The sequence below is a fragment of the Hyposmocoma kahamanoa genome, unplaced genomic scaffold, assembly GCF_003589595.1.
Source record: "Hyposmocoma kahamanoa isolate Upper Pololo Valley unplaced genomic scaffold, ASM358959v1 78, whole genome shotgun sequence".
Lineage (NCBI taxonomy): Eukaryota > Metazoa > Arthropoda > Insecta > Lepidoptera > Cosmopterigidae > Hyposmocoma > Hyposmocoma kahamanoa.
The window spans coordinates 15,759,895-15,787,605 of NW_020653945.1; the positions used below are offsets into that span (position 1 = coordinate 15,759,895).

Consider the following 27,711-nt stretch of genomic DNA (forward strand, 5'->3'; position numbering starts at 1 on the left):
CGAAAGAAGTTTAGCACGCCTGCATTCACACTTTGACAATGACATTTTTTGTTTAGATTTTGAACAACTAAGTGTGATTCATACTATTTGTTTTTTAAACCAAATTATAATATATCCAACTACATGAACAAGGTATAATAACATGTCTCCTCTCCGCTGCATCCATTGGTTTCGGGTTAGAAAATAGAGAAAACCCTTTAACTGTGAATGCAAAAGACAAAATAAATAGAAAGAAAGAACAAATTGTCATGATACATGTTTCCTTTGGTATGCGAAATAGAAGCGGAATAATTTATTCGTCACCAGCCGAAAGACAGTTGAGATCTTAGAAAACTGTATAGAGAAATAAGTCTTAAATGCTAAATAAAATAGTGTGATACATTGTTCAATTATAATTAATAGCTACTCACAGTCTTGATAACAGATTGACATCACAAAAGCACTATTTGAATCACTATTGAGGTAATATTACAATGCGGCGTAGTTTTAGAACGGTGGCATATAATTTCAACTCGAGCACCGTTTTTACTAATACGTTTTTATCAATATCTTACATAGATAAGAATCATTTAACGTCATTTTTAACGTTTTATATTTTCTATTGTTTCAAATTACAGTAAATAGTCTCGGTGCTGTTCAATTTTACATGAATGGAATTTGTGCAAAAATATTCAACATTTTGTTTAGCTATAATGAGTAAGGTAAATAATCTCGGCGCAACGGTTTGCACGGTGGGGGCAGGTTGCGAAGGTCTCGAGTTCGATTCCCGGTAGAACCAATCTGGGAAATGAACTATCCTAAATTGGTTCTGGTCTGGTATTCATAATCCAGGGAATTCTTTACTTAAAGACCAGGCAATTGTAACCTTTTCGTACAATGTAAATTTTGCTCTACTTTTTACTACTTTACTTTTTTTTTGGGGCTTTATTACATTATATATTATATGTGCGCTATAAATATATATATATATTGCTGCGGATGGCAATGTAATTCAATTGTTGTAAAAAAATGTACATAGCATATGAACACGATATGGTAAGAGATTGCGCGAGAATTCTCGAGAAGACGAGGGACCCGTTTTTGGGCTAGTTCATTATGTTATAATTACAAAAAATAGATTCTATTCCGCGGCAATTTAAATTGAACATAGTGGATTATTAGTGATACATGCACAATAACTGCGTAAAGATAGACATAATGCAAAATACATCCAAGTTATTGATATTGTCTTCTCAGGGCAGTGTTACCATATAAGGTACGGTTTCTACTAATTATCTGTGAATCTTTAAACAGTGTTACCGTTTATACCAGTTTCTACTAATTTGTATTATTTTCGGTAGTAGATTTCATTGCATCTGGCTGCGAAAAGGCGGGCAGTATAATGTAGCAAAATAATAACATACGGACCTAATATTTAGAAAATGATTTGAATAAAAAAACGTTACCTCAGATCCATGTGATTTGTTCGAGGTCATGCAATAATTCCAGACTTAAATTAGCTACAGGTAAATTAGTGAATCGCGGAAACCCATTATACCTCTCAATCATTTATTTGAGAAATGATAAAGAAGTACAAATTTCAAAAATAAAGTTATCTTTGATTTTTATAATGTACCTGTAGAAACAAACCAAGTGATTCAAAAGTTCGTGCTTATTGTCGTGTGTGGCACGCGTTTCGCTTTTCAGTGTTAGACACTCGCTATCACTACTTTATATACATCGCGTCTGCCGTACCGACGGCTTCAAACGTTTTCAAACATTTAAAGCTCAAACAAGCGCTGTTAGACTCCCCGACCGAGAGTTCTTGCTTTCTTCCGTTTTCGTGTCGTTCGGTTTTATCTGAAATAAATAAAAAGATATAAAATGCTACTTTTAATAAGAAAAAGTGTACATGCGAATGATGGCACCGCAGAATGTATGGAACGATATATACAATAGGTACTGTCACTAAACAAAAATTTCGCTTGCAAATTCAATTATTAAATTTCCCTTTCTATGAACACTAAGATTTTATATTGTTGTTAACGTATTTGTTTATTAAAGAAAATCAACAGCCTATTACAATCAAAATATACACAATATAAAGTCTATACTAAGGTCAAAAATAGATTTTCTAGAATATACTTCGAAATTAACTTGCGATGAACAGACATGTGTGCATCGAGTATATAACCAGAAATAGAGACGAAATGTCATTTAATTTGTTTGAAAACTATTCTGCCATATCATTACTGTGACAACTGCGCTCCGATTGGCTAGCCCGAGTTCGAAACAATTGACGGGTGTCGTCAATGGGTGTCGTCAACTGTTTCACTTCAAATCGACCAGTTGACTTGAGCATTGCTATAATGGACGAAAATTGCAAAATTACATATTTAATATTTAATTACCGATGAAATGAGACACACAACCAGCAGCGTGATTTTGATTGTTGAGATTCGGAATGAATACGAATGGGGTGCTGTCCGCTAACAGTCGTCCATACTAATATACAATTTTAACTAGAAAAATAAAAGCGTTCATTTCTGCCCCGTATCTGTGATTATTTTAAACAGGTAACAAAGTAAAAGAGAGTGACTACAGCGACAGATAAACAATACCCCAACACTGCGTCGTCGGTTAAATTCGTAAACCTCGTGCCTCCATTAATGTGAATTTTGAGTAGGCAAAAAAAACAGAATTATGAGAAATAATTGTAATACAATTTATGATTATACTTTTATTTTATACCTAAAAGAGTAGGGCTAGCACGATAGGGCGCGACATAAAGTGCGAGATACTGCTGTTCTCGCAACAGATCACCCTACAGGGTTGAGAATTTTCTTTGATACCAATTAACAAGACGAACAAGTTGTGCGACACACCAGTTCATAACAGTTGTAATTGCAATGCCACTCAAAATAGATACCTAAATCACAAAGAGCCCATCATCCTGAGACATAATTTAACAAGTCCCATGTGCCTGTAACTTTTCTAGCACCTTTACCCGTCAAAACCGAAATGAAGTAATGTTTATATTAATGCTTGACGCCAGAAATAGGTAAGAGATGGCAGTGCTTCCCTGAACGAACTCTTTCACAGGCTTCTGCTTCTTTTCTCTACTGCTACTAAAAGGTTTTTAAATTTAGTCGACGATTTTTGTCGGTTTCTTAAAAACTACTTTTTCGGTTCAGTCACTTTATTATTGAGGGTGCGATGACTGATAACAATAAAAAGTCACGTACCTCTCTGACGGTGTTTGGCGGTGGCGGTACGGGCAACGCGAGGCGCAGCTGCTTCCAGAAGTGCTTCTCGTGCATGTGCCGCCACGGCACGAGAGTCGTGCGCCTTAGCACTTCGACCAAGCTCTCGCCGGAGTCCTTCGCCTCGCGTTTCAGATTCGGCAGGTCCTGGAACGATTCAATTCATTCTACATGCTCGGATGACGCGAATTTTGAAATTTGATTCAAGTCAGCATTCGGTTAGACAGTGATAGCTGTTCCATAAAAATACAGTAACCCATTGATACGTCCCACTGTTGGGCACGGGTCTCCTTTCAGTCGAGGGTTTTGGTCATAGCCCGCCACAGTTCCAGTATAACATAAATTAAACTAAGTTTTTCCGTATACTGCTCATTCGTCGTACAAAAACATTTTTATGTATGTGTACTGTGTGCGTTCGTACTGCTGCGTGTTGACATTCCTCTTAGTGTGCGTGATAGTCGTTAATAAATGGTGTCACTAAACCTAAACATTTTATATTAAACATCGTATATTTAATATAAAATGGCAAAACATGACGCGTTTCTGGCGTGAAATGTAGGTAAAAATAAAAGAGGATAAGTTAAATTTCCCTTTTTTAGAGGACTATAGTTTTTTTTTTCTAATGGATGTTAAAGGAAAATGAAAGAAAAGGGAGCATGAACGAACTGTGCATGTAGCGGAAATGCGAATGTTGAGATGGATGTGTGGAGTAACGAGAAAGTATAAGATAAGAAATGAGTACATCAGGGGAAGTTTGTAAGTGGCGCCAGTGACTGAAAAGATGAGGAGTAATAGGTTAGCGTGGTATGGACATGTCATGCGGAGGGAAGAATGTCATGTGACGAGAAAAGTGTTAGGTATGAATGTGGAGGGATATAAGGGGGAAGGAGGGCCAAAGAAAAGATGGATGGATTGTCTGAAAAAGGACATGATCAGAAAGGTGTGAGTATAAAAATGACGGCTGATAGGGGAGAGTGAATGAAAAATACATGTTGTGCCGACCCCACCTAGCGTGGGATAAGGACAGGAAGATGTTAAATGAAAATTAATACATTCTGTATTTTTCTAAATTATGAAATTAAAGAAGCTGAATTCTAATTATTTATGCACTGAGTTTTAAATATTAGTTTTAACGTGAAGTGGTATATTATTATAACGTAATCCGTATTATTTATTTTCATCAAACATGTCTTAAATAATTATTAATATATTAAATTATAATAATAAGTGTGATATTAATAACGTATAAATTCAGGAATTGATATGCCTCCATTTCATTTACTCATAATTATGTCATTGGCTTTTATTATGTCACTCAAGCGATGTCAAAATTGCGACAGATTTATAAGGATCGGCGATGAATCGCTGTCGAATTGTGACTTCGGAATAAATGTCATCGGAATGTGTATTGACATGCAAAATGTCACAAACTATAGCAGTGGATCATACTATCAAACCGCTACAGTATAAAGAGTTTAGTACCTGTAGCAGCACCACGACTGGCGGTACCGTCAACGCCCTGAGCTGTCGCAGCGCGGTCAGCAGCTGCTGCGGCGAGTATTGCGCGGGGGACACAACAGCCACCAGCGACCGGCTCCGGTTCACCTCTTCGGTCAACTCCTTGTACCCTGGAGAAACATTCAGCATTATAAAAAGATTGGACAAACTTTAAAAGCTCGCTATAACCTTCAATATAGACAACAGAAATGCATGCAGGAAGACAATGATGTAAGACATTTTATATAATATTAGTAATCAATAATCACATAACAATATGACAAATATTATAATTATTGTAAAACTCGAATAACGTTGAAAACACTTTTAATATTCGAACAATGAAATTATTACACAATTTTATTGTTACACAGATTTCGTGTACAATAAAAAAAAACGCACGGCGCGTGAGACGCGAACCGAGGTCTCCACCTTCTTGCGTCCTGCCATCGCCCACAGAAGCCGAGCGCCGCAAAATTTTACTCACTTCGAGTGCGGGGACATAAGGCGTTATACATACACTTTTTATACAATGAAAATAGCATCCAAATATACAATAATAGTATACTTTACTATCATTCAAAGTAATATTGTAGAACAAAACCTAAATGTGGTGTACACCATTTTTGCGCTGATAGCTTCAATCATTCAGCAACTATCGACCATTAGACACATTTTTTATTCTTTTTTAGGACACCAAGCGACGGGAAAAACAAATCGTACCCATCACAGTTGCAGTGCCACTCTGAACTTTCAATCTCAAAGGCCTGAGGGGCATTGCCACTGCGCCCGTCACCCTGGGGTTCACCAACACCTCTATCCTTCATAACCGGAACGTAATAATGCTCACATTAATGCTTGATGGCAGAAATAGGTTCGGTGGCAGTACTTATCTGAACGAACTCTTTCACAAAGAGTTGTAATGCTACTATTACCTACTGCTGATCCAAATATCTATTTCTATAGACATTTGGAGCCAGATGTCTGTTTCCATAGACATTTAAATCAGCAGTATTAATAATAACGCGCACACACTCATAACAGACAACCACAAATGACACCCAAACTCACGAGAAAAATAAATGTAGGCCATACCAACATTTCTCCCGGCCCGGGAATTGAACCCGGGATCTATGCGCGGCAGTCCAGCATGGTAACTGTTCGGCCACGGAGCCGTGCCGGAACCGTTAAAGCCGTGCAGTTAGCAGTATTAACGGTTTGCTTTTTAAACATTTAAAAATAAACAAAGAAACAACTAACATGTATCAGGCTGCGTAGGCAACGGCACAGTATGAACTCTGTACTTGTATTTGAGAGCGAGTGTAGGTACGAGAGCGCCGCGCACTAACTCGTTGTCCACCTCCGTCGAGCACACAACGACGTCAAAATCTTTCTCGAGAACTATAACAAAATAACATTGACAATAATTTATTTCTACACAAAATTTTATCGGTAATAGAACTTAATAAAATAACAATTTCCGCAGACCCAAAATGCATTTCTCCAGAGTTATATACCCAAACCCCGCCTTTAGAATAAATGGTTTTTTTTACTATTTGTTTTTCTGCAAACAGTCATACAAAATTATGTATTTATTCATGTAAACACTTTATTGAACAACAAAACAAATTACAAATGTTAACAAAAAATTATGACATTAGTGTACAAAGGCGAGTTTATCCCATAAAAGGATTTTTCCAACGAACCTTTGTTAATTCAAAGAAAAGTTGGATTTTGGGTTAATTAATTACCTGACTTTACTGTAAAGAAAATTCGAACAACAGAATAATTTGAATAACCAAGATCTCTCCTATCATTTTAAAGTTGCAAAATAAAAATTTGCAATATTTACCTCTAGCTCTATGTGCAGAAGTGTGTGTCCTAGCCCTCGCGTGTCTCACGGCGAGCAAGAACCCCGCGGAATACCGCCGATGCAGCACCAACAGCGAGGCCAGCAGCAACGTCAACGCCACCCCACCTAGCAACAGCGTCCGCCAAGGAACCTCGCTGTCGCTCGACCATAATATGAGTCTGCCTTCATCTATGGACATCAAATTCAAACTTAAATAACCTTAATTTCATAGGCCAGCAAATGAATGGAAATGTCTTTATTATATTTCACAAAAGAAACTTATACTTCGAAAAAAAGAAAACTGTTTATTGTACAAACCCAAACACGCATTTCAACAAAAAAACGGACACAAAAAAGAAAAAAAAGAATACAAAAAAAATTACATGAATAAGCAGTAATTTATCGTCATAGGTGTCGCGACTGGTAAAATCGGAACTAGCTCATCTTAAGCCACAATAGGTTTTCATTTTTAAACAGTGTCATGTTTTATGTTTTATGGTCCTCAAATTTTACTGAATATACATAGTTTCATTTATGAAAGTCTGGTCTCCATAATACATACATACTTGTGCTATAATATTAACCTGTGTTATATATTTTACACAAGGCGCTTGTATTTCCACCCCTAAGCAGGTCGTAAAAAAGATTTTTTTAAGGTACCAAGTGACGGGACGAAGAAGTGGTGCGCCTGATGGTAAGCGACACGCCTGTACATAACAGTTGCAGTGCCACGCAGAGCTTTAAAACACCAAGATCTGAGTGGCACTGCCACTGCGCCCGTCACCCTGAGACAGGTTGATAAGTCTCATGTGCCTGTAATTTCACCATAATAACATCATAATTACACTTGAATTCGTCACATTGATTAAACTACTCGGAGAAGAATGAGTACGAAACTCTAGGGGTTGGTTGGTAAATAAACATTTGTACACATTTATCAATTTACAATATTTATTTCAAATATCGTTAACCTCGTATCAACCTTCAAGACCTAAACGGGTTACTACCATGGATTTTTGTCATCCAAGTACGTAGAAGTCATATAATAATTCGTTTGAAGAAACCCGGTAACCTTTTGAAATGGCGCCAAAAATTTACAACAATTAACCGAAAGCACTAAGTTCTGAGAAAAACCTTATGCTATTTAAAAAATAATTTATTTATTTACTAAGAAAATGTACTATTGTCCGAATTTTTAAATCCCTAAATTAATTGTCTAATTTTTGACATTGCACGTTATTGACGTTATTCATACTACTTATTATTTTGACATCTAATCACCATTAAAATCGACTCAGTTAACTATCATCGCGTTTAAATTCTGACCGACTTATAAAATTCATGTGTGCACGCCAAGTAATATTATTGAAAAAGAAACATGTTACACCTGGTTTAGTCTGTCGAAGTGCATGTGAGCGAATGTATAATATACCTTCAATATTTGTATGACTAATGTTTGGCCGGACATAGTGAAACTATACTTATTTTGAACATGTCAGCTTCTATATATTTGCATTTTCACAGATAAATGAATTATTATTATTATTAATATAAACTTTAGTTTTTAGTGTAAAGTTATTGTTTCAATGTAGTTTTAAATTCGTAAACGGCGAATTATGAATATCTCCCGGAATCTTATTATTGAAGCGTAACAATAATCTCGTATCAAAACCGCAACTGGGGTGACCCGTCAATTGTTCACGCCATGATTGCACCGAGAAAATTGAAACTCAAAAATGATGATAAGAATCATTGTCACCTGTTTCAAATTAAGTACTAAAATACCAGAAGCAAACTACCTACTTATTTTTGTAGTTAAATATAATCTACATAGTAATGTAATGAGATAGCACCGAAATTGTAACAAAAACTCACTTTTATGCCTAACAATGACATAGTTTCTAAAGACGAAGAGAACGTCATTGCTGTGCACTACACATGCGTACGTGCCGTAGTCTTGTGCCTGCACGTTATCCACCAGCAGGTACGCCCCGATTATGTCGTCAATGTCGTCTCTGGCAAATAAAATTACATCATTAAAAACACACATATTACTGTTGGTTTGTTTAACTTTATAATGTAAATGTTAACATTTAATCGATTTCTGAACGATTAATAATATGAAGTATGCAATTATGCCGCCATTTTCTTTTAGATACTTTTATAGGAGTTAGTCATATATCTCCCTAGTAATAAAATTAGTATCAAATATAGTTTGTTCACATTATTAAAAAATCATTCTATCTTCTTTGCACCTATATTTTCAACAATTATCTGTTCTCAAACTAGGTAATTCCCTGTACTATGAGTACCAAAGCACCGGATTTCTGAGGCACTATCTGGAACACCCGTACCAATTTAAAAAAGTAAAGTCAAATTTATAATATATTAGATTATTAGATATAAATATTATTTTACAGAAATGGATAAATTGCATAAACTTAACACATACAATCATTATTTTGGCATAATTCTTATTATATTTTTTAATATGTTCCCACATCATTTCACATAACTACATTAACTATGTTAAAATTACCTAGTACAAAACGTGCTGGATATTTGTAATGTTTTGAAATGTAACATATATTATTATTTGTAACGATTCTTGTAATACAATATATTGTATACCTATATAATGTAAAGTTTACAAGATAATAAATAAATCTAAATCCGTTTCAACGCACAATGTGGCATGTAGTTCTAATTTACACGTAGTACAACGCAGCGTCATCGCTCAAGGGTCGCAACGCCCGACTCTACGCATTGTGTGGCATCGCTCTAAGGCGAGGTCAGAGGAGTATGGCCGATGGCCCAAACCCCATTGCTAGACCACCCGGTTCGTCTCCAAAAGACGAACATTCTCGTCTTCGTCTCTGACCAGTAGGATTCATAGTCTAGTCCAAGAGACGATAAAGATAGTGCTACCCATAAAACAAGTTGTTATATTACAAGCGCCATTGCTATATTTGTCCATTCTGTATATTCTCGTAATTGACAGTAACGTGGTTGTACCTACTATTCCACTCAATTAATCGCAAGTACGTAACAGCTTTTCCGCCACCGCTTTTACTTTAAAAAAGTAATAAAAAGGACTTATCGTTCCCAATTTCGACTCTAATGACATCGATCAATGAACAAACGTTCCCATACTTTACATGACACGTCAAACATTTCATTTTAAAATCTATAACCGATCATCAAACAAAGGGGATAAACATTTGGCTGAACTGGTATCATTACTGCCAACAAATCGCACACGAATAGTGTCGTGTTTGCTTAAAAATTATTACTCATCCAGAGATCGCGGATTTAAATAGAACCGCAGTTCCGAGAAATTCAAGTGTGCACAACAATGGCAAGCGAAGGAATAATACATACGGGCGCGGGAAAAAATGTTTGCATTAAGCCATCATATAAGTGCCAGCAAAAAGTAGTAAGTAGTATTGTCTTGTAAACTCGTAATGCAGTACTGTTTACTCATGAGGAATTCTCATAAAGTAATTGGTCGTAAATAATTCTAATTCCTACCTTTTTGTCTTGATTTCAGTTTGTGTAGAGAGCAAATCACCTTCGGTGCCATTGGGCCAAACCTTGTACCATCGGAGATCGCTTTTGGCGTCAGCTAGATAAGAACGACCTAGAAACAAAATGTACTGTTAATTTTACTATAGTTCAATTGCACAAAAGTTCTATAACTTGAATGCTTAATTAAGTAACGCTATCTCAGGCTTCGCTATGATAAAGTAAAGAACAGTTATTATAGATCAGGTCACATTATAAAACAGTTTCTGCAACTCATCGATGTCGTCAGCAATTATCAGATAACGGACTAGGTAAAGTATATTTATATATGTATATATGCAAATATATATATTTATTTCCATTGTATTTAGTTCTGTATTTTTAATGTGTAACTAGGTATTACTTTAGAAGTAATTATTCAGAAGTAAAGTTTTGTAAGTAAAAATACAACTACACACATTAAAAGTTTCATAGGGATCAAGCAAGAAGAAAGAAGAAAATGATATTGACCAAAAACTTTTACATATCGTCAAGGATAATATCAAGCGTAACTAGCATTTGATTATGAGTTTCCATTTCGGTAATTAGGGGTCAAATCAAATCCGCGTGAATGTGGTGGCAACCAAATTAGCGTGATTTACGGGAATCTATTGTTATGAGTCCGTAGACAACATAAATTAATGCTTACTGGGCAAAAACGGCAGCCGTTGCCATTGAAATAACAAAGTAACAGCTTTAAATCCCTCTCCTGTCAAATTTTGTTTAGTGCAGATATGTCTTTTACCAATACTACATACGTGGATTTGCACTATCAACGACGATATCCCAAAGTTTTATCCTAAAGTAGCTTGGAAGAAATTGCTACATAACATAAGGCCGCCTGTTGCACACTAACTTACTATTTATATACTTACTAATGTCGCTGTTCTATAATGTCACTGTATATTTATGTGCAATAAAGAGAATTTCATTCATTCATTCATTTTTTAAAAATCCACTGGTGTTAAAAAAATTAATTAAAAAACCTGATTTTCAGTAATGAGCAAAAACGTGCTTGATCCCTAGACAATTTTGATGTGTGTAGTTTGCGATTGTTACATATTGGAAATAAAAATATTTTTTCGGATATACGCATATATCGTGATACGAAAAAAAATTGTTTCAATTCCTATTGTATTTTAAATTAAATTCACAAAAACAATACAACTTAAGTAAAATTAATAAGATTGTCATCATCTACATGTAGGTACATTGAGAATGAGCAATATTGCGTAATATTTCTATAAAATTAATTAATGATGGCATCATCACCAAATAAGTGTAGTTTCCCAGTATGACACACGCGTATATATATCTTATCTATCACTAAATACATCTACAATAAATTTAATAACAAATCCTTGCATATGTTATCTACAATACAAATATAAATTTGATGATAAAAAATATAATTATATCCCCAAAGAACTAGAAATTAAGGTCAATGAGTCATTATATTATACTCGTGTGATTTCAACATTTCATTGTTTTCCTCAGAGCTAACAAACCGAGCGAGTGACTGGTTTCTGTTATAGGCAGGTAGGGAAAGTCCAGTCGGACAAACCCGACACGTACCTTTTAGTATCTAGAGACCCTTTATAAAACCAAAAATAAAGATCTGCAACAAACGCGTAAAGAAATTAGTAAGGTCTGCTGACTCGATCTGTAGTTCGAGACTAGATTGATTGAAAATTTTTTTCTGTGTTCGATCTTTAAATTAATAATTAAAATAAATTGGTTGAGTAATTTCACAAAAATAACTGGATACCATGGTGGTAAAACACCATGGTGTTCACATTACAATCTATATCCTTTATAAATATGATGGGGTAAATATATGGATACCATGGTATATAATACATCATGATATTCATTGCAAGCTGGTCTTCCTTCCTTCTATTATTTATAAATATACGGGGTCTGTAGCGACGATGTAACTGACGATGGTACCCGTTTGCCTAAAAATGCCTATTCACTTGTAGCCCCAAATTGTAATTGGTAAGTGATAAATATTTGTCTAATTTAGGAGTGGGCAGGGATCATTACGAGACGGTTCGACTATTTATCATCATTAAACTAACGTAGGAGGCCGAAGACGTGTGAGCCTAGCACAAGATTATCATCATCAACCCATTTATACATCCCAGTGCTGGGCACGGGTCCACGGATTTAGGCCATAGTCCGCCACGCGCTGGCCCAACGCGGGTTGGGGACTTCACACGTTTATCGAAGATTGTAAACCTTCTTCGATTTGCACGTTTCGTCACGATTTTTCCTTCACCGAAAAGCTCATAGTAAATTTCAAATTAAATTTCGCAAATAAATTCCGAGAAACTTAGAAGAGTGCGAACCTGGATTCGAGGTCACGGCCTTTTTGAGATGTGGTAGGTTTTTTTTTATGATACTAAGTGGTGCCACTCAGAGCTTTAAATCACAAAGATCTGAGGGGTATTGCCACTGCGCCCGCCAACCTGAGAATAACTTGACAAGTCCCACGTGCCTGTAATTTCATCAGCACCCTTACCCTTCAGAACCGGAACGCAGCAATGCTCACATTACTGCTTGGCGGCAGAAATAGGTAAGGTGGCAGCACTTCCCTGAACGAACTCTTTCACAAGGAGCTGTACTGCTTATAATGAGTAATATATAAGGGCTTGCTCATGTGCCACTCATGCCCTAATTACCTGTGCGAGGGAAGATCTCTACACGGCCACGGTAACATAATTGTGCTATTGTATTATTTTAAGTTTAGGGGCAATATATAATTAATATAGGATTGCGGTATGGAGCACAATCCATCTCTGCAGGAGTGGTGAGTCCTACCGGTCTGAGACATCGACAAGGTAAGAATTGGTTATCAATTCAACAGTAGTAATCAATTAATTCGCCTACTATGATCGACTTGAACAAAAGGAAATTATTCTATTATACAGAATACAATACGGAATACAAGTTGCGACCTGTTTATTCAGTGTAATAAAGGTGCTTTTCTACCGGCGAGGTGAGACGAGACGACGAGATGAGGATTGATATTTGTAGGGCAAAATTTCCTAGCGCATCTATCAATGGTTCTGGATTGAAGTGGAAGGATGAGTCCAGAATTAAAATATTTGTTGATTTAATATTGAACCGTATTGCAGCCCACATGAAAGTATTATACTCTGCAACGGAAACACGATTTCTCGCGCGAGCTCGCGATGGTTATTAACATCAATCGCGAGATTGTTGGATACGATTTGAGATTAATAAAAAGAAGACGTCATCTGATTCGTCTTCCGTTACCATATTTAAAAATAATAATTTACGGGACATTTTTCAACCGCGTATTTATAACTAAACAGCACTGAATGTCACAACCACAGCGCGAGCAGCGTGAGGTCGCGATGGCTCGCGCGAGCTGTTAATGGCAGTTTTTGGTGGAATTAGGCCGGCGAGATTTCTATTCTCGTGTCGCCTCGCCCGCCGGTGAAAAATTACCTTAATTAAATGTCATGGAATAGTGTACTCACCGACAAGAGCCTCACAGAACAACCGCAGCCGGCCACCCTCTTCCACCCACTGGTCCTTAGAAACAAACATTGTTTTCGGGCTGTCCGCTGGATTTTCTGGGAATTAAATAATTGTCGTTAACAGCGTCATTACATTTACCGGGAATGAAATACCCTAGCGTCGTAGAAATTTAACTCGTAATACTAAAACGGAGTTTCGGCGAATATTGTGATAGAAAAATAAGAAAAAGTATTTTTATAGACCATTTCTCTGAAATCTGTTGATTGCCAATTACCACCCAACACGCAAGAGGGGTGAGGTAAGTTAAACAAACTATTATTGTCGATAAGTAATTTGAATGCCATTTGCATATATAAGGTTAAATTTTCATTAATCTCCTAAGACCCAGCAAAGTGCAATTTGAAAAGCGCTAAACACTGAATTTTGAAATGTGCTAAATATAAGATGTGTGCCCTCAGTTTTATATGAAAAACGCAATTATACGTGATCATAGTTGTAATATTGTCTGGCTCTAAATCAGTTTACCTAATTGTTATGTATATTTTGGTGTACACGTGGTCTTAGAAGGAAGTAATTAACCGTTTTTAATGTTTGCATCATCATCATTTACCTAATACATATTTTAATATAAGAATCAAATGAAAGAGAAAGCAATGAAATTAATATTTCTAATTAACAATTTATTTTTATAAATATATAAGTGCGCATTTAACCTCCATCCCACCGAATGGAGTGACGATGAGATCGACGATGTAGCATGTACACTTAAAAAGGTCCAAGTTAAAGCGTTCGGGGAACAAGATTGCAGGTGGGGAATTCCACTCTTTTGCCATTCGCCATATAAATGTGGAAACGAAACGCTTCCTGAGAGTCTTTGGAATATCCACAACATAATCGTGGAACCCCAGCATACGCCTAGTCCCACGAAGTTGGAATGGGGAAAGCGGAATTAAATCACGCAATTCTATCGCACACTCTCCATGATATATCCTGTAGAATACCGATATTCTTATCTAAACAAGTCAACCTTTTTTCTATAATATCAAGTGACGAGACGCATAAGTCGTACGCCTGATGGCAAGCTACACGCCTGTCCATAACAGTTGCAGTGCCACTCAGAGCTTTAAAGGCACCACTGCCACTGCGCCCGTCACCCAGAGACATAAGTTGACAAGTCCCATTTGCCTGTAATTTCACCAACACCCTTATCCCTCAAAACCGGAACACAGTAATGCTGACATTACTGCTTGGCGGCAGAAATAGGTGGCAGCACGTCTCTGGATGAACTCTTTCACAAGGAGCTCTACTGCTACTAAACCTGATGCCAGACTGGCAAGGTCTTTAAAATAAGTGTATATTCTATATCTACGAAGAAATAAATAAATTATAAAAAAAAAAACAGAAAAAGCACATCCTTTCAGGCTTTGCATTGTGGTAAACCGAAATATGAATTTAAGGTTCTCACCTAGTATATCGAGGGTAACAGTATGAGTTTCACTGTGTGTTTCATTGCTGATGCGGCAGGTGTAATTTCCCGAGTCGGAGCGAGCCGCGCGGTGCGTGTACAAAGTTTGATTAGCCGCTTCAGGGTACAGGATCAAGTTTGAAACACCGGCCGACCACGGGTACGCCACTCCATCTTTAAACCTGAAACAAAACAAAAATCAATTAATATGAAACCTGTTTCATTTCAAAGAAATGAAAAAGAGTTGTTGACAATACCAATAATCTACGAACAAAAAATGTAGTTAACGGCCATTCAAAATTTCGCATCCTTGGTGTGATAAGGGCACCTCAGAAAAATAACTACTTTTCAGGATAGAGGTTTAAGGCTCAATATATATTGCGGCAAAACGGAATGGAAGCGAATTTTTGTAACGATATTGTACATAGCATAATGAACTTTCTGGTGTAACTTACAAACTGGATACGAGTCAAAATCTCCTGCGGAATGCGCGAGCATTCTCGAGCATGCGCGTGAATATCGTTACAAAAATTCGCTTCCATTCCGTTCCGCCGCAATATAAATTGAGCCTAAAGATTTTACGAACGAAATTAGTCGATACTTTTTTTTATACTTAAATAGGAAACTTACCAAGATTTCACATATAATAACATAATTTGCTTTATTTAATATAGTTTTTATAATTTTCATGTGAAAGGTCAAAGGTTTAAGTGTAAAAGGACTTGTCACTTATGGTCACATGTGGCTTTATTATACCAAGGATCTACATAAAGGAAAAAATTAAAACGCAATTGGAAAATTGAAAAAACGGAGATGGAAACGAATAAACGCATATACAATTAACCAAATTGAAACGATAATGGAGGCAATCGTGTCAATAGCGTCGATGTTAATCTCGTAATTCCTGAAAGTGATCAACACAGTGACTGCACGCGAGCGTCTTCCCGCAACTGGCGATGGTATCGCCCGCCAAAGCTGCGCAGATAAAGTCTGCAATGAAAATTGTGCGGTAATGTCATTTACTATATCTGCGGCTCTACCAGCAAGAAGTAATTTACTGCTAATGAAGCCCAATTCCGGCTCTATCAGGGTTGGTCTTGTCAAGATCGCTATACATGGAAACGCCTAAATGGAAGAAATGAATATGCTTTGTTGAAACGTACAATCAAATCGACAAAGTGTTATTAAACACATAGAAACCCAATTATTCGAGCGCATATGACATGACATGACGAGTTTAGGAAATACAAAATGAAATGTTTGGTAACCCTACAACAAGTGGGGTGGTGGCGTAATGCAGCTGTCGATGACAGCGGCTGTTCCGCGAACACGGGATTACATTATGCTCGAGAATGAGGAAATCGTAATTCCTGCAATTCTTACAATGGCGCACATCTTGATATAAGTCCTAGCGAATACCGAGCTGCGTCACTACGATCCTTTTCCAAATATTAAAGCATGGAATAATTTGAATTAATACAAGCAACTGTAAATTGATCAGCAAATCCAGTTTGCACAAACAAAACGTTGTGAGATGCTCATGATTCTTACGAAGAGGCAAACTAAGCGAGCTTTTGAATCGTTTAAAAGTAAAATAAACATATGAACGATGTTTCATCGCAAGGCCGCGTGGGGAATGATTCCTGGAAACACGGGTGCGTGGCGGCAACCTGGTGAATATCCACTGGCAGCAGTATCTACCCGATGATGTATAATCAATAGTACATTCCGGAATTCACTTTTTTGCAATGTAGTACAAGGCCTACTTGACCTACATTGCTGACGCCATAAGTAAACATGGCGGCAAAAATAAAAGTAAAATTGTATAAAGCACAATTCGCCAACAAAGCAAAATATGAAGCGAAAGCAAGACTGGCCGTTGCGCCCCACGTAGAAATCTATTTTATGATGAAATTCACAGAAATCGTAAAAGCTGTGCAATCGGACCGTGTTTACCAACTTTCCAGTGTCGCTGGAGGACCGGTGCGAATATTTTTAACTTTTTCAGGCAACCAGTGATTCACATCACGTTTTGTTTCAAAGAAATTGAAAGTGTTTATTTGAACGATACATTGTTATTGAAAAGTGTTTGCAGCTAATAAAAACAAACAAAGATTTTGCAATTTTTAGAATGAAATAACAATAATATCTTTGTAGTTTCCGAAAACATAATTTACATATGGTAAAGCAATTAAATATTCAAATTTATTTTTATTTCTATACATTTCCAAGAGCTTCTTAACTGTGCTAATCTACGCAATGGACACATAAAGATGCGTCACGAGATGCAATAAAAACGAATATTGTTTTCCTTCTCAAGCTCTAATTTGTCACCTATTTTAGTAGGCGTTCGCGTAAGAACGGGTTTACACGTTTGGCCCAAAAAGATGGTAACGGATTCCACGTCAGGAGAGGAAAATGTGTCCGACATAAAAACCCACCGAGATGAGGTCATGTTCGGGCCGGCCCGGCCCTTCCCTCGAACGTTCCCAAACCAACCGGTCTTTGACCTGTCTGCACCCTGCCAACCTGCCTGCCACAAATCATCCGACGCAGCCGCCACATATTTCTCTACAAGGCTATATAGATTTTAAGTATATTACTGATACATCTTTGCAAAAAACGGTTTTCACAGTAAGTTTTACTTCATGGGAAACGCTAGGTTTCCGCTCCTTTCAAGTTATATTTAGCTATTAATTTATTAAATTAATAAGGAAACGAGACGTTAAAAATAGTAAATGTTAATAATATGAAAGTACACTGTAATTCTTGACATTAAAGTCATACTTAAACCGTATAAAAATATAGCATAAACAAACGAACAGAAGCAAAGTCCAATAGGCAGATTTGTTCCTAAGCAGCAGTTTCTTCCTGATTACTTTAGAGTTTACGAGAATTAGAAACAGAGAGCAATAAGTTTCGAATGCCAGTAAAATATGAAAACTAGTACCGGGAACACCTAAATAAGTAATAAGTAAACAATGTTTATTTTTAATATAAAATGCTAGGAGCTTTTACGATTAGAGTAGCTTTCATTCCCACTTTTGTATATGTAATTATGTATACCCTAAAATCTTTCTTCTAGGTGATATACATATGCTCCGGACCGTCGTACTAGCTAACGACAATTAAGAGTTAAGTAATAATTATCTTGTCAATTATAACTAGTTAATAGAGGTACATAATCACAGTCACACGACGTACTTAGTACAAAAAGTAAACAACTGGAAATTCCGCAGGTAAAACCGAATTTAAGTACAGCATGTGATGTCACGACGACGGTTGACTGATATTCCCCAACATAATTATGTGATTGTTTAATGCAATATGTCCGGCTTTTTATAAGATTAACGTAATTAGACGAGTTGACGATAGCCCAAACAAAAAACATAAAAACACAACTCATCTCCCCGTTTCGCAGGTTGATTTAGACTGAAAGGGTTCATTAAACTTTTCAACATTAAATAACCTTCACGTCAAGAAGTCTGCAGGTAGAATTCTGAGATAGAACAACTTGAGTGTAATTGGCCGAGATACTGAATTTCATGTGCGATAAGCTGGATTTTTAAATGTACGTATTGTTCATTTTGGGTGCTAAATTTGCATGCCCGGTCATAAATGTTTTTTTTATATGTCATAATTGAGAGTTATTCGAGACGTGTGCGACGGACAAAGGAAGGCGGAGAGCCTGGCGGGTAGAGACCGCGGGCCAAGGAGGGACAGTGAGCTAATGAAAGGCGGACGGTGTTCCTGCATTTCCTTCGAAGCTGCAATTAGACCTAGCAGTGGTTCATTGGTTTTGACCAATTTGACACCGGCCGCAATGGCTGCTCGGGACCAACGCTGCTCTTTGTTGGCAATCGTACTGATCGTTTCTGTGAAATGCGACAATTACGAGAACAGTTGTCATACACGACGCATGAAATAACGACATCGCTCCCCAGTAATCACATGCTAGCCGGTCACGCACTGGCGACAATAATAACAATTTACTAGGAAAAGTGAACATCGAATATAAATGTACCAACGATTGCTACAATTTTGTTCGACAATTGCGTTCTGCGTAAAAGGGAAAATGGATAACAAATACAAGGAAGCCTTTTCAAGTAATTTAGCGAAGTGAAATCATTAAACATTACAGCAATGTTCGAAGTTTGAAGTGAGGATATAGAAACCTAAAATAGAAAGCAACAAAACTTATAACACAACAAATAAATAATTACTACTAATTACTTACAGTACGAGTTCTATAGTTCCATGATCACGGGTTGACAGGAAAAAATATTGATATAATAAATATAACTCATACCGTGGTAAGAAGCCTATAATTAGTGAAAATCGTTTAGTGAACTTAAAATCTATAACACAACTACTAAACATTATAAGGCTCCATCATTGGCAAGGTGTGGCAACTGGTGGATTAAGTCGTATATCACGGGAGTGGCGAATCAAAGCGCGCGATGCCGCTTGTGGTGATGTACATACATACACAGGTTTTACAGTAGTATGCATTATACTGCATTAGTGACGTCGATCTGTTTCCAGGAAGCGAGCGCTATAGTCGAGCAAGTTTTATGTTCCCGTCGCTATTTGCACTTATCCATTTTCTCGATTCAACATCGCCATAGTCCTTATATTGGAATTGGAAGAAATATTTGGCGTAGTCGTGCACTAAATCATGCTATGTGAGATGGAAATGCTTAAAGTGGGTATGTGCATTGAATTGCATGTAATATATTATTACAATATACTACAAAAACTTATTGACATTTATTACAATATAGCATTGCTATTGATTACACGTAGATATAAAAAATCATAGTATGCAGTTGCAACTCCAGTCTCGGAATGCTGTTTACAAGAAATATGTGTTTCATCGGACTGCGGAGTCCCACATTGAGTAACGGTGTCATCGCTTGTGGTTAACAAGGAGAAAAGTAATCGACGATTGGATGCCGTCCGCACTTCGCACGCAAAGCCACGTGCGCGCCGCCCCCAATTCGCGATAAATTTATGATTTATTACGACTTCCGGCGAAATTTGCAAGTGTCCGAGCCGTTATAAAATATCACTAGAAACTTTCAAGAAGCAAAATGAGTCAGTAGTTATCGCAAAAGCTGTTTCAATTATAACAACATCATAATTATCATCGCCTGTTATGGTAGGGTGATGAATAATTACCAATGCGCAAAAGAATTCCTGTGCATTTAATAACAGAGTTACAGCAACAACTCGGAACGTGGGTAACAAACGTTCCTGTGGTAACAAATAGCAATTTCATACAGTTAGTGCGGTTTAGGATGCGCGATAGGAACACTTGAAACGTTCAATGGAGCGATTAGAAAAACCGCAAACTGCAGGGTATGCAGCAAAAACCTGGTCGCTTTACAACGAACAGGTAATCGCGTCTAACAGCCTGGCGACCAGGTCGGTTCGATGTACATGTACGGAAACCGCCAGTAGCTGGAAAATAATAATCAATAAAACAGACGTTACGTTACGACTGTAGCCTTCCCACTGTAATAAAGATGCAACCAAACAAAAAAATATAGTTGCATGTTCGAATGCAACCTTGTCCTATATAATATGAATAGAAATCTGCCTAAAGGAGTGATTCAATCTTGCCGAAGTAGGAGTAGGTGTGCGTCACCGGTAATCGGCGGCTATCATAAGCTAGATATTTGCGAGATAGTCTCAACCTTTCCTGGAATGTCTACAGGCCGAACCCGGCTCGTTTAACAAATTATCTATTTGCTAATTCATTCCAACAATCTATCAAATATTCGTTTATACACTTGATATTCTTGGAACACTCAAAGAAATGCAAGTTAAAAAAGGAAGATTTTGTTTCATAGTCCATTTCTATCAAGCTTCTTGAAACAGTGTTTTATAAAGTTTAACACCGGAGAAAATTACATAGGAATGTAAAATGAGTTCTAACAGTATGCTTTTACTGAGGCAGCCAGTTTTTCTAGTCCGATGTATTAGCGTGGAAATGAAAAAAGTTTGGAAAGGAAGCCGGCAGTTTGTCGCCGCGATCTTGGTACCCTGGGAATGTAGTCTCATGTAGTGGCGCGTCCCGGAACAGTCAGGCCACCAGGTGGCGCACACGGAAAACTGTGAAAGGGCAAGGAATGCTACTAGCGATGTCGTGCGCCTGGGAACATCGTATTCGTTTACGCATACACCTCTATATCTGTTCTACTTTAGCAACCATAGAATACCGGAATCGCTGTACACCTAATAAATCCCTCAAACCTTACTTAACTACGTATTGCTACAAAGAAACACCATGAAAATGTAAAATTAAAACAGAACAACAGCTCGCGTTTGCATAAGCTGTCTCCAGGTACTAAACAATAGGCTAATTTAAATAATTGTTAATAAAGCTAGATTCTAAGAAAAAACAATCGCGATTATCAGTTAACAAAGGCTGTTACTTAAAGGAAAAATCAGCGTCATTCACCACAAGGCGTCTATAATGTCAGCTACTGTCGAATTGACCACGAAAAGCAGAAGTTGACTAAAGTAGTTGTAAGTTTGGCAAACATCAGCGATCGACAAAGAAAGGATGCGTTCTGACTGTTTAATGAATCTGCTTCAAAGAGTAGATATATTTGGGTGGTCGTATATGGCCGTGTTGTGGCTACCGGTATTAAATGATACATCTATTGTATTTAAATTAAGTGAATGTGGCGTTGCTTGATAGGAAACAGGAACTATATTCCAATTAAGGGAATCGAACACCTATAAAATTCGACCGACGTGACATCGTGCTGTTACTACGAAAGGATTAATTAACATTCAAGGTAGCCTCAATATTTTATTTTTACCTTGCATCATTGAGTTATGCGTGACATTTTAATTAACATGTTTCGCGGAAGACGTTCAAAACAATCGCCATTATTTTAATTTTTTTTATGAAACAAAATCACGGGACGAACAAGTCGTGCGCCTGGTTGTAAGGTTATACCTCAGACCACAACAATTTCAGTGCCGCGCAGAGATTTAAATCGCAAAGATCTGAGGGTCACTGCCACTGCGCCCGTCACACTGAAACCAGCAGTACAGCAGCGGAACGCAGTAATAATGCAATAGCAGTAATGTGACTGTTTGGCGCCAGAAATAGGTAAGGTGGCAGTACTACATGGACGAATTCTTTCACAAGGAGCTCTACTGCTACCAGAATTCGACATTCGATATTCGGACGACGTTTCTTGGCATTGCGCGAAACTGCAAGTGTAAGAGAATTTATTATGCGATTACGTTACGTGTAGCATGCTAAGCAGGAGTCCACGCGGAGCGTCGCCATGCGTGTTGCGCGTCCCTCCGGCGGCGCGCTCGATTGTGCGAAATATTAAATGCTGCATTCCGTGAATTGGCCGGAAATGACCCCTTCATTATGCGCGGCTGAAGCGTAAAATGATCGATTTGGATGGCACGGAGCCCGTCGCCGCTCCTCTTCTCGTAACTGTCCGATAAGATCGGCCGCAACCACGTTTGGGAATCATCTAACAAAGTTTAATGGAAACGACACACGAGTACACTTCTCAGTATACTCTGAATCACTCTCTGTTTGTTGCCAAATCAGTAAAATGTACTTTTTGGTTGGAAAGGTACAAATGCATCGTACATAAATTGCGTGACGTACGTTGGCCACACACTGGATTGTCGGACAGACGGCGACGGCATAACAAGCGGCGTCAGTCGAGATGCACGTGTGATAATGCCGACTTGATTTACGATATCATTTCTTTAGTTGCCTCGTCGGATTAATTCATCAATGAATATTTGTGTTGAATGTTCTAAATGATTGCACAATGCAATCAATAAAGCTTTAGCGAATGGAGTTTCACGGCGCATGCAGGCTCAGTGTAAGCACGGATTTATCTTATTGCGTTACGTTGCGAAATTCAAATTTCTATAACCAGATATTTAGATTAGGTGGACAAACTTTGAAGTGACTTGGTGTAGGTTGTCTATTTCTATTTTGCTAACAAGGCGGGTTTGAGTAGCAGTGTAGCAGCTAAGCGTAGGTACGGACAGTGAAGTGCAGTTAAGATGGACATAATGCGTGATTGCGTGCGGGCAGCGGTCGGACCGGCGGCACCCGCAGGGCCGGTCGGTCGCTGACGGCGGATCTTAGCGGCACGCACATCTTCTCACTAATCGGACCATGTATCGACAGACTCACTCTCGCAATTAGGGTTCTTGGTAGCAAATGCAACTGATCCGATGCCTGGTTAATCGCATTATGTACACCATAAAATTGTACAACACTATTATGAGAATGGACTCCTAAAATCAACGCTGAGATTTATGTCAATCACGTGCTGAGACGGAATCCATGTTTCGCGTATATTACAGCACAGACTACAGTCCAACAACTTTTATCTATTCTTTCACTGTATTTGTTGTTAGCATAATGACTGAAAATAATGAAAGATAATAAACGTCAAAGCCAAATAATCATTTATTCTATATGTAACATAAATTAACACTTGAAAAAATCTTTTTTTAGCTGCTGATTGTATTTAACGAGGTTATTTCACACCCTAAATGCAATAAGGCCACATCTGCAAAAATAAAGATTCTACGAACGAAATTAGTCGAAAATTTATTTATTTGTCTTATATTACGTTATTTGTTTCATGCAATTTGCTTATTTGCTTATTTTTGTGCTTCATGTGCCAAAAGCACTTTTGTGGTATAGTGAGATATATACATGTGGCTTTATTATACCAACGGTGTGATATTATGTTCGTAAAATTTTGCAATGGACGCTTGCACTATAAAAACAAAACCAAGTTTCAAGTAAACATCACTTGAAATATGTGCTGAGGTTTATTAAAATTTACATAAAACCCCATCTGATGACAAGAACAATAACTAATTAGGCGAATTCTGACAGTGAAGCGTTTATTTGCCGCTTGCTTGTTTATATCAAGTGAGAAACAATCATGGCATTTGAATAATTATTATAACATAGAAAACAAATAACCCACGGCAAAGCATACTAGTGAACAGAGTCCCTTTAGCAAACGCCACAAGGATCCCAGTTAGCTCATTATTATCGAGTAGCGAAAAATAGGTAGCGAAAAGGTTTGCATGCAACCTTGAATTAGGATAATTCCCCTGTAATGCAGCAGCTATACACGATCGCTTATTATAATGAACAATGACAGCTCCGGTAAAAAGCTTATGTGAATTGCGAGCATGACTTGAGCAATTATTAAATAACTCTAGAATCCATTAAACAAGTATATTTGCAGTCTATAAAAAAACTTTACCTGTTTCTTTTGCATTTACTTACTTAGAACTCCCATCAAATATGTGCTATGGTGTTAGCGGTCTATACTGTGAATCTAGATGAAGTGTGTCAAATTGATGCTTAAGTGATCTACTTGATCCAAAACGTTGATGTGGTGCGCCCGGTACCTGTTGCGACCAGAGCCTCGATTGACGTCACGTGGTGACTCACGCCACACTTGGGCACCTAATATGCGGATCTCGCTCTCGTTACGACCAGCACATTAAGTTTACTTGAAATTACCTAATCGATTTTTAAACTAATGCTTTTCTTTAAAATTCATATGATGCAGCATCGAAGTATTTTTAGTAGCAACAGATCGGTGCCAAAGCAAAAAATACGACCTGTGAAGGGATGGATTCTTCATAGTAATAGAAATAGAACCGACAAATGAATGAATAAATTTAAGACAGGAAAAAAATATTGTGTAAGCCATACTGAGAATACGGCACCTCACTGGAGGTCCCGGCGATGTTCAATATTTGCTTTGGAAGGTGGACGCGAGTCACGAGGGCGGATTGGCGGCAGCGCGAGCGGCGCGACGGTTACATGCTGCCCGAATATTAATTTCCACAATGAAGCCATTTGTGGACGTGCATCGGCGTTGTAACGAGCCTGCGCCGCATTTCTCGAAATCCATCCGCCTCAACGACTGCGCAATGTCTTATTCTTGCATGAATTATGCGAAACTGGCGACAGGATTTTAATGCAGACTATAAACTCCATGCCTGGCATGATCGATACAATCAATAAATCTGTATGCGTAGCTCATCTGCCTGGCAAAATGCACATTCCTTACGTTTATTGTTTTATTGCTAATTCAATTTTACTGAATGGAATGCCGAGTTAAATTTAGTATTTGAAACAAAAGAATTACATATTGCAGTTGTATCCATTTTGAAGAAGACGCCTGTTCATTCAATTCACTCCCGGCGATCGTGTCGGGTTTCCCATGCGACATTCCTGACGGGTACTACCACGGTGGTCTCAATACGAGATTGTATACCTACTCCGTGTCAAGCAGATATTATATCAGATTCGCACTCAAAAAGCCAGACAAACGGCTATGATCGGATTCTTTCAGACTGCTATCATCATCGTCATATCAAGTTACAAAAGTGATCGGTATGATTGTTCATGAAAGGGTTGTCTTAATGTGTTTCCAAGAACAGAGAAATATTTATAAAAAGTCACTAATTAAACAGAGCCGCGTACTCAACGAACCGTGACATGTCAACACGGTGTGTTTGCTGAGGTATTGGCGTGTGAACCGGCCGGTGGTGGGCAGGCAGTCAGCATTCGATCTCGACAAACTGACATATCCGTTTCAGGTCGTTGTCGTGAGGACTACGTTCTTGCCTTACAAATATATCCCTCCTTGATTTCTTTGGTCACATTGCCAGAAAAGAAGGGCACATCCTGGAACAGTTAATAGTTACCGGACGGATCGATATCAAACGCCCGGGAGTCGCTGTCCCACAGGATGGTGAAAAAGCTTGTATACGGCTCTCGGCATGAGTCTCCATGATGCGCTCAACTATGCCAAAAACCACACAACACGCGCCACAAACGGTGCAGCGTCGTCACGCAGAAACTGTTTCCGCGAGGCTGTCACGACCCTCAGTAAGAAGGAATACGACGCGTGGAGGAAGAGGATCTCAAAATTCCCTTAGAAATAATTGGACGTAGTTAAGCAAAAAGGATCCAATCCACAACACTATCAAAAATGACTTGTATATACCAAACGGTTCCTAAAGTTTACCTCGTAGATCAGCAAAAACGATTGAAGCAAAAACCAAATAAAATACATTTTTTTGACACATAAGATACCATCCCACATATATGGCAGATCCATATTTTTATTTCACAGTAAGAATCCAATTTTCTTGAAACCTTATTGATTGAACAAAGAAACTGGACAAGAAAGTTTAATGATAAAAAGGAATCAATGTGTCTAGACTGTTTTTGTTAAATCCTAATCAGTTCATTACAGTAACAGGAAAAATACCAAAAAGACCCAAAACATGGATCCTTTTTGTTGAACTTAAACTGATCACACACGCACTCACTCATACTCAAACTGATCTCAGAATAGGTAAAACATTAATTATAAAATCCATTCTGTTATATTACTAAGAGGAATCATTTTAAAGTTCAAAATAAACAAGAATTTTTACACAACATTCATAGTTTTATTCAAGATAAATACCAAAGAGTAATAATTTTAATAAATGGGTCTTTACTGTGAAACGAAATTACGAGCTACTGCACTTAAACATATAATTTATCAAAAAGGATCCAAAGCCATATTTTCCTAAATATCTCATAAAATACTAAACTATTCACAACAAAGCTTACATAATATAAAAACATAAACATATACCTTTAGAGTTAAATGAATATATAAGTTTTCAAAATAAAACAAGAGTGAGAAAACTCTTTCAAACTTCAAACTGCCGTATCTAAAAATTTACTGGATGTGGGTGGGATACTTTTTGCTTAACTACATCCAATTCATCGTTAAAGTGTGAACTGTTAGCATGCATTTAACTACTTAGTTTTACTTTAGATGTTTTTTTTCTAGAAATCCGTTCTTCTTCATTAAACCTAAGCACGACATATCACTAACATTACCGAGTAAGTCACGCGTCTGCTCAACATGATGACGCTATGTTTGACTATTTGTTCCGAGAAAATAGGCTTCAAGCATATAATAGCTCTCAAAATATTAGCGCCGCAGCACTCGTGACTACTTTCAATCAGCCGAAGAACTAACGTTAACATAAGTACACTACGTGTGAGTTATTGCATCGTTTAAAGTAAGGAAACAAATGAGTCTTGAACCGACCACACGTAAGTAACATATATGAGAAAACAATTCTTTGAAACGTAAGGTCTTTCACAAAAACCTCAACGATCATTAGTTTATCTCAGTCATAATTCTTCAAAATGTATAAGTACATTGTTGCATCGGGGTCACGTCAAACAAAAGAGGACAGATTGTGAGATACGATGCGATCGCGGTCCCCACTCAGGTATGTGGTTACGGAACACTAATTTGTGCGGCATTCGGCCGTTGTCTCAGAATGTGAACTTGCCTGATTCTAGTCCCTCCTTTAAGATGAAAAATTTATGAATGGAACTCATATAGAATTACACGTCCGGCCCTACTCGGAAATTCAACAAAGAAATAATCTATAAATGTAGAGTTCAAGCACAGGAATTTTAACGTATCTTATAATAAACCTGCGCTGGACCACCAGAAACCTAG

The 27,711-nt window shown here is 37.6% G+C and overlaps 1 protein-coding gene across 1 annotated transcript in view; it reads right to left on the bottom strand.

Annotated features, from left to right (window-relative positions):
* LOC113232980 overlaps window positions 1-27,711 on the bottom strand; it is a 36,088-nt gene continuing 8,377 nt past the window's right edge. Inside the window, exons 2-10 of the mRNA XM_026467905.1 lie at window positions 15,131-15,312; window positions 13,665-13,760; window positions 10,123-10,231; window positions 8,467-8,606; window positions 6,592-6,780; window positions 6,000-6,140; window positions 4,725-4,870; window positions 3,225-3,389; window positions 1-1,839 (exon numbers count right to left, since the gene is read on the bottom strand). Of these exons, the coding sequence (XP_026323690.1) occupies window positions 1,768-1,839; window positions 3,225-3,389; window positions 4,725-4,870; window positions 6,000-6,140; window positions 6,592-6,780; window positions 8,467-8,606; window positions 10,123-10,231; window positions 13,665-13,760; window positions 15,131-15,312 (1,240 nt within the window). The 3' untranslated portion in view covers window positions 1-1,767. The remainder of the gene's footprint in view (window positions 1,840-3,224; window positions 3,390-4,724; window positions 4,871-5,999; window positions 6,141-6,591; window positions 6,781-8,466; window positions 8,607-10,122; window positions 10,232-13,664; window positions 13,761-15,130; window positions 15,313-27,711) is intronic.